Source organism: Emys orbicularis, chromosome 12 (genome assembly GCF_028017835.1).
Source record: "Emys orbicularis isolate rEmyOrb1 chromosome 12, rEmyOrb1.hap1, whole genome shotgun sequence".
Taxonomy (NCBI): Eukaryota; Metazoa; Chordata; order Testudines; family Emydidae; genus Emys; species Emys orbicularis.
In genome coordinates this window covers 47,009,566-47,024,967 of record NC_088694.1, presented here as the reverse complement: position 1 = coordinate 47,024,967, position 15,402 = coordinate 47,009,566, and the positions used below count along the sequence as shown (strand labels likewise).

General features: G+C 51.8%; 1 protein-coding gene across 1 annotated transcript; it reads left to right on the top strand.

The window, feature by feature from the left end:
• Window positions 1-5,371, top strand: LOC135887234 (granzyme H-like). Its single transcript, XM_065415006.1, has 5 exons — window positions 1-78; window positions 2,827-2,974; window positions 3,629-3,764; window positions 3,949-4,221; window positions 4,545-5,371. Exons 1-5 carry the CDS (start codon window positions 18-20, stop codon window positions 4,686-4,688), a joined length of 762 nt encoding a protein of 253 aa, XP_065271078.1. The 5' UTR covers window positions 1-17; the 3' UTR covers window positions 4,689-5,371.
• The last annotated feature ends 10,031 nt before the right edge of the window (window positions 5,372-15,402 follow it).

Below are 15,402 nucleotides of genomic sequence, written 5' to 3'. Positions count from 1 at the left end.
ACTTTCCCCAGACGGTGATGATGCTGATCCTGATCCTGCTGCTCACGGCCTTTCTCCTGCCCCCTGGGGCTGGGGCTGGTGAGTGTGTGTGTGTGGGGGGGTGTCAGGGATCCTGGGGAGTGGAGCTGGGAGCTCGCTGGGCTGTTTGCAAATCCTGGATCCTCCCCAGAGTCAGATGTTTCTGCCAGGGTGAATGCTGGCTCCCAGGACCCAGCTAGGGAACAGTTTGGAGGTGTGGGGTGAAGGAGTCTGGGTGGTGGAGCTGGTACTGAGAAATACACAGAGAGCTTGAGAGCACGAGAGAGACAAGGGGTATCTTAAGTAGGGGCTGGGAGCCAAGACTCCTGGGCTCTATCCCTAGCTTGGGAGTGGGGTCTAGTGATTAGAGTGGAGCTCGGAGATGGCAGTCAGGACTCCTGCGTTCCAGCTCCTTCTTCCTTTGTCTGTGGTGTCATTTTAAATTGAAGCTCTTTAGGGAAGGGACTGACTTTCCCTGAGGGTCTGTGCAGCACCCGGCACAACGGGGCTCTCATCTGGGTTGGTGGCACCGTATGCAAATAACAGCGACAGACTGTCAATACAGCCTCGTTCCTATGGACATCAAACTAACAGCCACGAGTCGTCTGTTAAAACATTCAGATGTGAGCTGCACACAAACTTGTATTGCTTTAATTATCCTGATTTTAAACCACATCTGTAGTTCAACTGGTTCAGCTCTGCCTGTGGCTGCCCTGATATTGATTTAAACCTGGCCGAAGCGTTGGAAAATTCCCAGGGGCCAGTTAATCTGAGAACCAGCCTTCAACCCATACAAGTGCCTCAAGACGTGCATTTGCACTGGGTTAAAACAAACCATGCAGTCTGGCAATTCCTAATTCCTACATCCCCCTGATAGTTAGAGACCTTCTCACTTCCACCTCCATCTATCCCTGCCCAGTTTATCCCCTTTTGTTCTTCTACCTACATTGTCCTTCAGCTTCACCAGCTCTTCCCCTTCCTGTCCCCTTCACCCTGTTGTCTTTACACTGATTGTCTAGCTTTGACTTCATCCACCTGGGCTGAGACGTGTTCAGAGTTGGTCTGAAAAGTTTTTCCCTGGGAAATTTTGACTTTTCATTGAAAACCCCCAAAGTAATTTGTTTTCTAGTAACTTTTTATTATTTTTTAAAAGTTATATAGAGAGAGTGAGAAAACAAACAGCAAAATATATATAAACTTCTCATAATGCATAAACACCTCATAAGATATTAAATATTCACTACCTCACCTTAGCTAGGCTTGAAACATTTAGTTAGCTGTAGTAAGAATGGTTAGAATATCAATCCCTTATTGTATTCCACAATTTACAAACAAAATATGCTTTATAAAAATCCAGCTAGTTCAAGAAAAAATTATTAAAGTAAGATAAAGGCTAGAAGCAAAATTCAAATGAGAGAGAGAGATAAAGGGAGCGGAAGGAAGTGGCTAGGGAAGAGGCGGGAGGGGGAGGTGGGACAATGCATTTGACAGGATGATCAGACACTTCCAGGAGAGCATCTCATATCTCTAACAACTTTTCTTGGGCATCTCTGTAACAGTCTATAGCTCTTTCCATGGTAGCCAAGCTTGGGATGTCTATGCTCTAATCTTCGATTGTTGGTTGCTTTTTGGATTTCCGTTTTGGTGGTACTTGTCTTTTCACTGCTGTTAGTGCTCTGCTTAGCCAAAGTCTTTCTGATTTATTCTGCTTCCAGTTAACACCCACTAGGTTGAAAATTACATGTTTAATTTTATTTGAAAGGGGAAAAAACCCAACACTGTCCCCTTCAGTTCCGCCCAAAGCCGACCGGTCTATGAGCATATGTGTTAAGTCAGCACCTGCTGAGTGCTGGTTCAAGAACTAGCAGCGCCTGCTTTGAACATTGAAGAGGGGTCCAATGCATTCTCCATATGATTCCTGTGGAATTAATGTTAAATGTAGCTCCACAGAGCAGTTCAGAGCACTGGCTATGATTTGTTTCCATTTGGTTAGCAGAAAATTATTGGTCTAGTTTCTCCTCCCAATGCTTTTTTAGGGGATCAGTGTTTAGTTCAAATTTGCTGGCCAGGTGTGCATAACATTGCCATCGATCCTGATAATCTGGGTAACATTTGGAGAAACAAAAGCAGTAATGAGTGAAGGGCAGCGAAGGCAGCGGTGCTAAACAGATGGGGGGGGGGGCGGCATGTTTCCCTTGCATACCTCGCCACTCCATCTTAGTCTGTAGTGTGATCAAAATTAAAATTGTTTTGATGACTAAAAACTTACAAATTTTCAGCTGAAAAGTGCCGAAAACTGGGGGGAAATAATCAGTTTTCCAAGAAAAAAGCCAAAATGTTTGAGGTGAGGAGACACCTTCTGGGAAACTTTTCCTTGTCTAGAAAATCCGATTTTCTGTACAAAAACAGTTTGGAGGGGCAGCTTTGGAGCAGTCCTGGCTTCTCACTGGGGGCTGATAGAAAAGGTGAAACTTCAGCAGGGGACGTGCCAGTGGTGTTCTGGGTGAGACTGACCCCCAAAGCTGTTAACTCAAGGCAGTGCAGTTACTGACCCACTCCTGGTGCGTTTGGCACCGATTCTCCACACAGCGAGGGCAGAGCTTTAGATTTACCCTCCGGCCCCATGGGGTGTCCAGTCTGGGGGAGAGATGAGGAGGTGGCAGAGTTCCAGGTACAGGGATCCCCCAAGAAGAGCATCACAGGGGGTGGGATGAGGTTGTAGAGACTCCCCTTTGGGATGGGGAGCTCGGTCCCAGCCCGGCCCAGGGAGATGATGGGGCTCTTTCTATGAATCTGGTCTCTCCCCAGGTGAGATCATCGGGGGCCGGGAAGCCAAGCCCCACTCCAGACCCTACATGGCCTATCTGGAAATACAACACAAAGGGGACACCTGTATCTGTGGAGGGTTCCTGGTGTCAGAGAACTTCGTGCTGACGGCCGCTCACTGCAATGGAGAGTAAGCGCCTCTGTGCTGGGGATGCCGGGGCAGGTCAGGCGTAAGTGGGAGATGGGGGAGCCGGGAGCTCTCGTGCCCTCATAGGCTCCAGAGAAGGAGCTACAGGATGGGAGAGCAGAGCCCAGGGATATGATCTGCTCAGGGGGTGTCGGCGTGTCTCTAGGGGCCTCTGCAAACCATGTTCCAGATCCAGCGCTGGGTAAATCAATGGAGCTACAGCCATTGACACCAGGTGTGGTCTGTCCCATTGACCTGATCGGGGAAGGGAGAGAGTCACAGCCCCAGGAGGTGCTTGGTGCTCTGCAGGGTTCTGAGCTGGGAGGAGCTGGCATAGACCCCTGTCTGGATCTATCCGGGGGGTGGGGAGGAGCTGAGACCCAGAGGGCAGGAGGACTGCGGGGCGTGAAGGAGCTCAGAGGAACAGCACAAGGGGCTGGTAGAGACACAGGCTGGGATCCCAATGCCACTGGGCAGGGTCTGTGTGCTGCAGCCAGTGCCTCAGAGAGGGGAAAAGTCCCCTGTGCTATTTCCTGGCCCAGAAGAGCCCTGTCCTCCCCATATCACTGCTCATAAGTCAGACCCACATGTGCCTCTCCCCCTCCTCACATACGCTCCTGCCCCTAATGCCCCATGTATTGCTCTTGGCTTTCACAGTGAGATATCTGTCCAGCTGGGAGCCCATAACATTAATGAACAGGAACAGAGCCAACAGAAAATCTCCGTGCGCCACCGGATCCCCCACCCGCAGTACAACGAGACAACCCTGAACAATGACATCATGCTGCTGCAGGTACCCTCCCATTCCATCACCCCACCTCCAGTGACTTCACACAGCTTCAGGTACCGCCCCTATCCCATCCTCCGATCCCCAGTGACCTCTCAGGCATGGGTTTGAGTGTTTCTGGCTATTGGGGTGTGTCTCTGTGTCCTTGAGTGCCACCCTCACATTGATCTTGATCGTTCTTGTGTCTCAGCTGGCAGAGAGAGCGAAGCTGAACAGATGGGTGGATACCATCGCCCTGCCCCATGCCAGCAAGAGAGTAAAGCCAGGGACCGTGTGCAGCGTCGCCGGCTGGGGCGGCACTAGCACAGAGAGTGAATCAACCCCTGACACGCTCCAGGAGGTGGATGTGGTGGTGATGCCGGATGCCGCATGTCCGAGGAAGCCTAATGGGCCATACAGCGACTATAAATCGTCCACCATGATGTGTGTGGGGGATCCAAAGATGGGGAAAGACTCTTGGGAGGTGAATCTCCTCCTGGCTTCAAGCATCTTTGATAAATCGTTATTGCTAATGAGGCTGTTGGTGTTGCAGTCCGGCCTATGAGTGGCGGACAGCGATCTGGCCCCACTGTGCTTGGTGCTTTAGAAATGAATGGGAAAATATCTGGTTTTCTCCCAGGGGAGGCAGAGACCAGCTCTAGGGGTAGGGGTGGGGGACTGATACCAGCTGGGCCTTGGGGGAGCCGAGCAGAGACCGGGTGGACATAGGGGGCTGTCACTGAGCTGTGCATCAGCGGGAATGACTCACTGAGCTGTTCTCCATCTGTGGTTTGTTTTATTTCACAGGGCGATTCTGGGGGCCCCCTGGTGTGCGGGAAAACAGCCCAGGGTGTCGTCTCCTGGGGGCTTCAAACTCCTCCTGGGGTGTACACGAAAGTCTCCACCTTCATCCCCTGGATACGGGCGACGATGAGGAGGCTGCAGCCCTGAGCCAAGCTGGGAATAGCTGCAGGGGCCAGAACTGCGTCGCTTCTGTCCTTTGGTGATGCCCAGATGTAGGGCCTGCTTTGCAGATTGGCTGAGCCGCCCCTCTCCCCAGGAGAGCCCCCCCCCCGCATCTTTCCACTCAGGCAACACCCAACCAATGAGCATCAAGGCACTGGGCCTAGGGGAGTTAGGAACGAGGTTCAAGACCAGCTCCCATCGGCTCCCTTCTCAATCCCAACGCAGATCCTCAGGCTGCCTCTTTGCTAGGGAAACAGCTGGTTTATTTCCCCTGGGGTAACGGACACAAGCCAAACCTTGGGGCAGACCTGGCGGTTTGTAGCTCTCCCCCATGTCAGCTGGTCGAGTGACCATTTATTGGGGATCTTCATTGTTACCTGACCTGCTAACTCCTGTGAAAACTGCAGACTGATCTGTCCTCACTGGACCTATCCCCTGGGTTAGTTCATCGGGCTGCCACCGCCCGTTCCAAACACACCTGTTCCCAATGCCAGTGAGGCCAGTGGGAAGGGAATGCAGAGAAGGCTGCACTGAACTGATTGCAGATGAAACCCCAGCACTAATCCCCTCCTTCCCACCTTCCTTGCCCCACCCTGCCGCGCGGCCTGCTGCATTTCGCTCGCTGCTCCATTGCCAGCAATGAATAAAAATTAAGTTACAAAAAAAAAGTGTTTCAGGTACTGAGCGATCAACCCGAGCTGTGAAATCCAGAGCAGCTGCTGCAGCTGCCAGGGCCAGGAGGGAATTAACCCCTACAGGGGAAGGTTGGGCTTGTGGTCAATGCGCTAGGCTGGGACCTAGGACACATCACATTTTTAACATTGAGTGCACGTCCCCTCCCTTTTTGATCCCCTTGATCCTTCCTGACTAGCTGGTAACCATGGATTTTAACCGTCCAGTCGTGGGAATCATCCCAGCAGGTCCCAGTCACACCTGCTACACCAAACTGATGCTCCTAGAGGAGCAATTCCAATTCCTCGTGTTTCTTCCCCAGACTCCTCGCACTGGTGCAGAGGCGAGTCAAGAATTTCTTCTCTTCATTTAATTGGGGTTCCTGGATTAATTTTGTTCTTGATTTTTGCTGAGAGCTCATTTCGTCCCCCTCTTTACCCTCCCTTTGCCTATTAGTTTAGCCCTCCCTTGACTCCTCTAGCGGGCTGGTCCCCATGGAGATTGGACCCCTTCTCCTGAGGTGGAGGCCATCCAAACTCTACAGCCCCCTCTCCCCACAATCTGTCCACCCTCCACCCCAGCAACATAGAGAGTAATCAGACCCCAACTCAGGCTGCGTTTTAGGCTAATCCAGCCCAGCTCTTTCACTCTCCTCTCTTCAGACCTGCTCTCTGGTCCCTTGAGCGCCCTCACAGCCCTTCTCTGCATCTGCTCTGGTCTCAATTCCTCTGTCCTGCACACAGGTGACCTGAATTGGTTCCAGATGGGAAGCCGGGTTCATGACAGTTCCTGGCACACCCTGAACAGTGATGGGAGTTGTTTGCTGAGGTCGCAGCACTGGTCCAGGGCAGCTAGAGTGCAGCACCACATGACCCCGGGAAAGGTGCCCAGCGGCAGGCCTGGCCCCGGGAGCCTGCCTTGGGAGCCCCAGAGCTAGGGGCAGTGGCTGGGCTTGGCCCAGATGTGTCTCACTCAGAATCATATGAGGCCTGGCATTTGGGTCTGCTTGCCACAGATTAGCTCCTGCACGGAGGGGCTGAATCAGGTCCATCTGGGGTGATGCCTCCCCCTCTATAGGAAGAGGCTCGAGCATTGGCCTGATAAACCCAGGGTTGTGAGTTCAGTCCTTGAGCAGGCCATTTAGGGATCTGGGGCAAAAATCTGTCTTGGGATTGGTCCTGCTTTGAGCAGCAGGTTCGACTAGATTAGTTCCTTTCCAACCCGGATATTCTATGATATGAGGTTGCACCCCTAAGTAAGCCCAGATGACATGCACAGGCCTGTGGGGGACAGATGTGGCTTCTGCATGAGATACTTAGAAACCTCAGGGTCATCATGCAAGTGCTGTGGTTCCTTTTCTCTCACATTCAAGATGCCGGGGATAAGGCCACTTGGTGAGAAATGGCCCAGAGTCTGGAGTGCTGCAGAGCAGGGGCCATGCACCGCTGGAGCCCGGCCTACATAGATCTGAGCTCAGGCAGCTCTGCAGCCCATAGGAGGTCCCTCCACCCCCACGCTGGTCTGTTGGTCAATGTGGCAAATGCTCTCCAGTTCAGGTGACACATCAGCCCCCTCATTCACAGGAGGGGCAGGGGACACAGCCCAGGCTGGAGATGCAGGTGGGGATTTACAAAGAGCGAGTTACTGCAGGCCTGGGCCTATGGATTCCAGGCCTCAGGTGAGATGCAGTAGCATTCCCTGCCCCCCTGAGACAGTCAGTCCCCCAGACCTGAGTCCTGATCAGAGCCGGAGTCCCCCAGAGGATAAAGGCCCCATCTCGCATTCCCCATCACCAGGGAGATGCTTCTAGAGTGGCTGAATCCTAGTGATTTATTTTTCCTTCTGCAATGGTATGAGAGACAGCTCAGACTGCCGGGTTTAACCGCTGAGTGGCTGGGGCTCCCCTCACCTGATTGACAGAGATCCAGGAGGGAAGGAAACACTCTCAGGGATGGGATTTCATAGAATTCTGTGTTGATTCCAGAGGACACAAACCAGCCTGTGAAAGTTAAAAGTGGGGAGGGAAGGGGACTTTAACTACCCAGGCATCTGCTGGAAAAGTTATACAGCAAGACACAACATTTCCCATAAGTGCCTGGAATGTCTTGGGGACAACATAAGTGCCTGGCTTTTCACTTTGCTTCAGAGACTCTTCTGTCCCTGGGTCTCTCTGTTTGTGTTGTGTCTGTCTGAGGACATGCCCTGTTACCTCCAGAACAATATTCGATGAAAACCTTTCCTCCCGAGTTGTAAGAATTCCCACATTTGTACAGGGTTTTACATCAGCCTCGCGGATTCTGAAGCAAAGGTAGAATTTTCTCTGTTGAATTCTATAAGCCCTCTACAAATGCTGAACATTTTTATACCTATTACATTCTTCAAAGTTTTCTACCATCAAAATTCCTAGCTGCAGCATGTCATTGGCTGCCTTTAAAACTTTCACCCGATCAGGGAATAGTTTTAGATGGCAATATAACACTAGAATGCGTTGCTAGCCAAATTAAACAGCCCATGACAATAGCACATTGAAATGATTGTGTGAAAAAAATTGAAATTTTGCATGTTTTGTGTAGCAGATTTTGAACCAGACCCAGCTTTTCTTTGTTTTCAGTATTTTCTTTCCTTTTTCTCTCTCCCCACCCCACAAATATTTAATTATTTATTATTTACTATTGTGATACTGATGGGAGGTAGGAAAAACCCAGATCACGGGAACCTGGAAAGCATTGCTGAGCTATACTGGGACAAAATAAAGAATATTCCAAATATTTTGAAAATATCGAAAACGGACCTTTATTTGAAAAGCAAATGACTCCTGAGGGAAAAAAGCCGTTTTTGAATAAAAAACATTTTCTTTGAACAATTCACACTTCCTTTTCTATCACTGGCCTGTAGATTGGGCTTTGTGTGTGCAAATGATCCAGGGTTAGGGGAGGATAAGGGGGCAGTGGGTGGGATGAAGGGAAGCTGGGATGAGCCATAAACAAAATTAGTGCTAAAGAAGAACATCTAGGCCCACATCCTCAGAGGTGTTGAGGTTCCTAACTCCCATTGAAATCACCAGGTGCCTAAGTACGTTTAAGGATCTAAGCCGTAGCTTTCTTTCAGCAGATCTAAAGCAGTTTACAAAGGTTGTTGGGATCATTATTCCCAGATGGGGAAACTGAGGCACAGAGCGGGGCCATGACTTGTCCAAAGTCACCCAGCAGCAGAGCTGGGAACAGAACCTAGATGTCCCGAAGCACAGGCTGCGAGGCCACACTGCTTCCCCCCAACTCACAGCACCTCAGTCAGGCAGTCCCAGCCCCTGCAGCCCTCCCCCCCGCTTGTTAATTTCACTTCACATTTTTAATCCTCTAGAATCAGTAAGGATCTGATACAAACGTCTCCATCACTGAATTCCTTCCTGACCCATGTTGTCTGGGGAGGTGCTGGGTCCACCAAGGCAGGGCAGGGCAGGGCAGGGCAGGTCTCTGGTTAGAGGGTGTGGGCAGTAACACCTGCAGGGCTGGAATTACACTCACCCCATCCCCACACCCAAATCCAGTGGTTGTGTAGCAGATAGAGACAGAATCGATCTGTGTGTCTCCACACTCCCCTCTGTCTGACTCTCTCTGTTTGGTAACGGGTGGTGCTGGCCAGCGCTCCCCAGGACTGGACGATGCCGTGTGGCTGATTCCAGTCTGGCTAAACGTCAGATTTGTCTGAGCCAGAGACTAGGGTGACCAGACAGCAAATGTGAAAAATCGGGATAGAGGGTGGGGGGTCATAGGATCCTATATAAGAAAAAGATCCCATAATCGGGACTGTCCCTATAAAATCGGGACATCTGGTCACCCTACCAGAGACCCAGAGGATCCGTGGCCGGCTGTACTGGGAGACTGGGTAGGACGTAGCGCTGGGGAAATAGATACTAGTGCGGTCCTGGGACCGGGCGACTCGTCAGCATGTTTAAGTGGGATCCCCGCTGACCAGTGGTGGGGTGTTATGGCCCTGGGCTGGGACCCGGTGGAGTGGGTGGGCCCAGGTCCTCCTACCTCCTGCTGCCAACCCCACACCAGGGTGGCAGCTTCTCCCCAGTTTAGGCCTAGAGGCTTGTGGTTGTCTACCATTCACCCAAGTCAGAACGCTAGACTATTGAGACTGTGAGTTTCCGGCTCTGCCCAGTCTCAGGGCCTGAGCAACCCAGACTGGGTGTTTGCTGCTCTGCCCTGCCTGAGGGCTGGAGGTCCCTGACCGTTGATTTGATGCTCTACCCTGCTTGATGGCCTGAGACTCTGGGGGGCAGCCCTTTCCCCTCTGACTACTAGGACATGCCAACCTGAGAGAAAGAGCTGTCCCAAAGGACTCTGACTACTAGGTCACACTGCCCTGAGAACAAGGATAGCCCAAAGGACTCTGACCGCTAGCTCGCACTTTCCCATGTTCTGGGTTAGGGTGTCAGAGAGACTCTAGCAATCAGGTCATAAGCTCCCCACTGACTGTGCATGACTAGACACCCCTTGACGGGGTGTATCTACCCCATGACAGACCATGCACCCCCTTCTATCTATCTGTAACCCCTTTGGGGTTTAGAGAGCATGGCCCCTTTAAATCTTTTTCCTGGGGGGAGGGGGAGAGTGAGAAGAAAGGAGGGAAACTCCAGGGGGTGGCTCTGGAGATCTGGGGGAGAGAGAGGGGCAGCCCGCAGGCCCTCGCAAAGGAAGCAGCAGAGAATGTGCCTGAAGCCTGGGAAGGACAGGGCCGATCGGGGACACCCCAGGACAGGAGCCAGGAGGAGCACTGTGCCAGGGAGGAATCGCCCGAGAAGGACAGGCCGGAGCTGGACCCAGTATCACGGCTGCCCAGAGCTGCATGGGGCTGTGAGTACTGGGGCTTCTGACTCTGCACTGGGAACAAGGAGGGAGGCTGTAGCTAGTTAAGTGGGGAGGTGGTCGCTCTGTGTGGCTTTGCAGAGAGCGGCAGAAGAGGGCACCGGAGGGGTTTGTTGGGGAAAGTTCACTGGCGCTGAAGATGACCAGGAGCACCCAAGACTCACCCCTGGACTGGAACTTTGCTCAGGCCTCCTGAACTCTGTGTGCAGACACATTGCTCAGTGTCTGCCCTTCCAGACTGTGCTACCACTGGGCCTGTCGGGCCTTGGTTTGGGTGCAGCCCTGTTCTACTGCTCCCCCTATTTTTCCCCCTGTTGTTTTTCTCCTCTCATCCCTCTGTTAATAAATATCTCCCTTTCTTATATCCATTGTACTTTTCCTGTGGGTGGGTGTGTTCACTCTGGGGGGTTTGGAACAGGTGCCCCTAGGGTGGAAGTCCCTTGAGCGCCCTCACAGCCCTTCTCTGCATCTGCTCCGGTCTGAATTCCTCTGTCCTGCACACGCGTGAGCCAAATTGGTTCCAAATGGGAAGCTGGGTTCATGGCAGCTCCTGGCGCACCCTGAAGAGTGATGGGAGATGTTTGCTGAGGTTGCCGCACTGATCCAGGGCAGCTGGAGTGCAGCATCCCACGACCCAAGGAAAGGTGCGCAATGGCAGGCCTGGCCCTGGGAGCCTGCCTTGGGAGCCCCAGAGCTAGGGGCCGTGGCTTGGCTTGGCCCAGATGTGTCTTGCTCAGAATCATGTGAGGCCTGGCATTTGGGTCTGCTTGACACAGATTAGCTCCTGCACGGTGGGGCTGAATCGGGTTCAATCAGGGTGGTGCCTCCCCCTTTTGGTGCGGAACGGCCCACAGCCTGGAGAGCTGCACAGCTGGGGCCATGCACAGCCGGAGCCCGGCCTACATAGATCTGAGCTCAGGCAGCTCTGCAGCCCATGGGAGGTCCCTACACTCCCAGGCTGGCCAATGTGGCAAATGCTCTCCAGTTCAGGTGACACATCAGCCCCCTCATTCACAGGAGGGGGAAGGGACACAGCCCAGGCTGGAGATGCAGGTGGGGATTTACAAAGAGCGAGTTAGTGCAGGCCTGGGCCTATGGATTCCAGGCCTCAGGTGAGATGCAGTAGCATTCCCTGCCCACCTGAGCCAGTCGGTCCCCCAGACCTGGGTCCTGATCAGAGCCGGTGTCCCCCAGAGGGGAAAGGAACCATCTCACATTCCCCATCACCACTTACAGCAGAGGCAGATACAGCTAGAGTGGCTGAATTCTAGTGATTTGTTTTTCCTATTGCCCTGGTCTGACAGACAGTTCAGACTGCCGGGTTTAACCGCTGAGTGGCTGGGGCTCCGCTCAGTGGGATGACAGAGATCCAGGAGGGAAGGAAACACTCACAGGGATGGGATTTCATAGAATTCTGTGTTGATTCCAGAGGACACAGTCTGGCCTGTGAAATTAACAAGTTAAAAGGACAGATGGTGGGGAGGGAAAGGGACTTTAACTACCCAGACATCAGCCGGAAAAGTTATACGGCAAGACACAACATTTCCCATAAGCGCCTGGAATGTCTTGGGGATAACTTTTTGTGTCAGAAGGTGGAGGGAGAAACCAGGGGGGCATTTTGGACTTGATTCTGACCAACAAGGAGGAATTGGTTGCACCAAAGATGACACCAACCTGAGAGGGGCTGCAAACACTTTGGAGAACAACATTAGGTTTTGAAACATACTTGACAAATTAGAGGTTTGGTCTGGAATCACCAACATGAAATTTAATACAGACATGTGCAAAGTACTTCACTTAGGAAGGAAAAATCAAATGCACAGCCACAAAATGGGGAATAACTGGCTAGGTGGTAGCACTGCAAAAAGGATCTGGAGGCTGTAGTGGATCATACTACTAGGATATCGATATTCAGGCCTGTCTGCAAAGGCTTATACTTTAAGAATTTAGGTGTATTCTTATCACTTAGCTAGTTATAGAGGTATAAAAGAAAGAATCAAAATCACTGTCTGCCGGTGGAAGGGCCTTCTCTCACTGTGACAGTCTGAGGGCCTGTTTAGTCATATTGAAATAAGGCAATCTGGGGCTGTTAGGAAGGTGATCCGATCTATCACCTCCAGAGAAAGGAAAGAGCCCAGAATACATAAAAGGAAATTTAGTTTGATAGTTTTCTGTCTGGTAAGAACTCACTTATCAATAGACACATCTGGAAAACCCTTATGTCTGTATAGATGTCGTTGTGAAATCCTCATTTCTTTATTGTTTTGTATGTTTATTTGCCTGGTCTCTGGCTGGTTCTGTGATTGTTTCTGTCTGCTGTATAATTAATTTTGCTGGGTGTAAACTAATTAAGGTGGTGGGATATAATTGGTTAGCTAATCATGTTACAATATGTTAGTATCAGTTAGGTAAATTTTAGTAGAATGATTGTTATTACAAGGTTTCTGCACTGGGATGGCATACTGGGTAAAAAGGGAAGCCCATCTCCTCCAACACATTAAGGATTTGGAGGGGATTGTGGATCAGCAATGGATTTGAACAGAAAAATCCATGTTAGCGGTAGAGGTAGCGGATTTGAAGGCACGGGATGCTGCACGGACAGAGGAGTCTTGTGAGGCAATCCGGAGAGAGAGGGATGAACTGCTGGGGAGAGTAGAAGATTTAGAGGAGGAATTGTATCAGTGTAAACATGGGAGCAATGGACTTGCTCCCAGACCATCCGCCCCACTAATGGAGCTGAAGGAGACACCTCCACCACCCTATCCTGAAAAAACACTGTACCCACCACTGCCAGTGGGTGTTGTAAGCCGGCGATCCACAGTTACAGCCCCTGTGAGAGAGGCTACCCGGGAGGAACTACAGGAGGCAGGTATAGTAGCCCAGGTTGCAGGGTGGGGGGATCATGCCCCACAAGTAGTAGAACAGGCAGAAATCCACCCCTTGTCCCTGAAGGACCGGGAGGCAGTACTGGGCTGGTGGGGAAAGGTACCCTGGGAGGATTGGGATCAGTTTGTGCTGTGGCTAGTGGAGGTGGGCAGGGAGATGGAGGGTCTAACTCGTGAGGACCAGGTGATCATATGGTTTAGTCTTCTGGGACGGGGCACCTTAGGAATCGATGTGGCAGGAGTGGCACACCCATTTCTAATCCCTGGACAGGTGGCAAAACAGTTGTTTGGGGTGTACTCTCGTACTGAGGGGATGGATAAGATAAAGCGAATCCCTGGGGAACAGGGAGGGATGCACTTAATTGCATACAGTCATGAGCACGGTGGCTGGGTGGATCCCCTGGACGGTCCATGGGTGATACCCCAGACAGGGGCACCAGGACCTGGTGGTGGTGTGGAGCATGGTAGGGGTGTGGAATTGCTGGAGAAATGGTTGGAGCTGAGCGATACTCAGTTCGTGGGGCATTTAAGGTTGCAGCACCCTGAACTTGCTCCCAATCAGCTACCCCAGTTTCTGGAACAGGCAGATGTGTGGAGGCAGATGCATCGGGGGGAGAGCCGGTCCATGTTATTACTGAAGGGGATCAGTACAAGGTGGAAAGGGGTGGGTCAGCCCGGAGGGGAGAAGGTAGAGGACAAGGTCGTGGCTTTGGGGGGGTAGTCAGGGATGAGCAGGCAGCTATAGAGCAACAGATCCAGAGACTGCAGGCTAAACTGACTACCCAGGATCTTACCAGATCAGGGGGAATGTGGCCCCAGAGGCCAGGGGACTGGGACTGCCTAAAATGCCAGACACAATTTTGCTTGGAGACAGAAATGTGTTCGGTGCCAGGACTCCCGCTCCCCCCCCCCGTGAACCAGTGGGAGGGACTGAGGTGGGTGCTACGACTTAGGGGTGCCCCGGGAGGCGTCCTGTCCATGTTCTCAGTTTAGGACGGGACACATCTGATCGAAGGGAGTCCCATGAGGGATTTTTTGGTAGACACTGGAGCAGCCATCAGTTTAACCACATGGGGGCAGGGGAGGCCCTCAGAAGGAACGGTGACAATTGTAGGGGCAATGGGAGGGGAGACACAGTTAACCCTGAGGCGGGGACAGATCAAAGGAATCTGGGGGAAGGGGAGATTATGTGGGGTTGTAATAATGTGCTTAATCTGTTGGGGGCAGGAGATTTACACAAGCTGGGACGTGTACTGGATTTAGCCAATTGGGTGTGCTTACTGGGGCAGACGCAGGATGGTCAGGGCTATACCATTCCTATGGGGATAAACACTATGACCATTAAAGCAGCACATGCCCTCCCACCACCCCCGGCAGGGTGGGAACACGTTCCTGTGTGGGCTAAGGATAACCTGGATTGTGGTAGGGGCAGTATTGAGGTACTGTTAGAGGGTGGGGACCCTCTCCCACAGAAACAGTATTCTATTCCTTGGGAGGCATTGGCAGAGGTGGGGGCAACTATTGGGGAACTGAAACAGAGTGGACTGATTAGAGCGGTTGCCTCCCCTTGTAATGCTGCTGTGTGGCCAGTGAGAAAGCCAAACGACACCTGACACCTCACTGTGGATTACAGGGCACTAAACGCTCTGGCCAATTCACCAGCCTCAGTAGTGGCAGCGTACCCTGAAATGCTAGCCCGCATTGGATCCCAATTCTGAATTGTCACTGTTTTGGACATAGCGAATGGGTTTTGGTCTCTGCCACTAGCTACCTCGTGTCAGTATAAAACTGCATTCACATGGGAGGGCAGACAATTCTCCTGGACAGTCCTACCCCAGGTGTATCGGGACTCCCCTGCAATTTTCCACAGATACATGAGACAGGCTCTGGAGGGGGTGGATTCAGCAAGGTGCGTACAATATGTAGACGACCTGTTGCTAATGTCACAGACAGAGGAAGAAGACAGGGAACTAACCGAGCAGGTCCTGCAAGCTTTGGCAAGAGCAGGGTTGAAGGTCAATGGGAAAAAGGCTCAGGTGGGATAGACAAGAGTGACCTACTTAGGAGCGGAAGTGTCCCAGATGGGAAGGGAAATCGATAAGGAACGGGTGCAACTGATCCAGTCCCTGCCACTGCCTACGGATGTTAAAAGCTTGCAAAGTTTTCTGGGTCTAACTGGATTTTGCAGGGATTTTGTGGCTAATTATGTAGAAATAGCCCAGCCTCTATTTGACCTAACCTGAACCTCAACTTGGGAATGGTCAGAAA

What these genes read in the sequence shown, in the direction of transcription:
- LOC135887234 (XM_065415006.1), top strand. Translation starts at nt 18, where the DNA reads ATGATGCTGATCCTGATCCTGCTGCTCACGGCCTTTCTCCTGCCCCCT. An exon ending in GCCCCCTGGGGCTGGGGCTG is followed by an intron (nt 79 to 2,826) that starts GTGAGTGTGTGT and finishes GTCTCTCCCCAG; the next exon opens with GTGAGATCATCGGGGGCCGG. An exon ending in ATGACATCATGCTGCTGCAG is followed by an intron (nt 3,765 to 3,948) that starts GTACCCTCCCAT and finishes CTTGTGTCTCAG; the next exon opens with CTGGCAGAGAGAGCGAAGCT.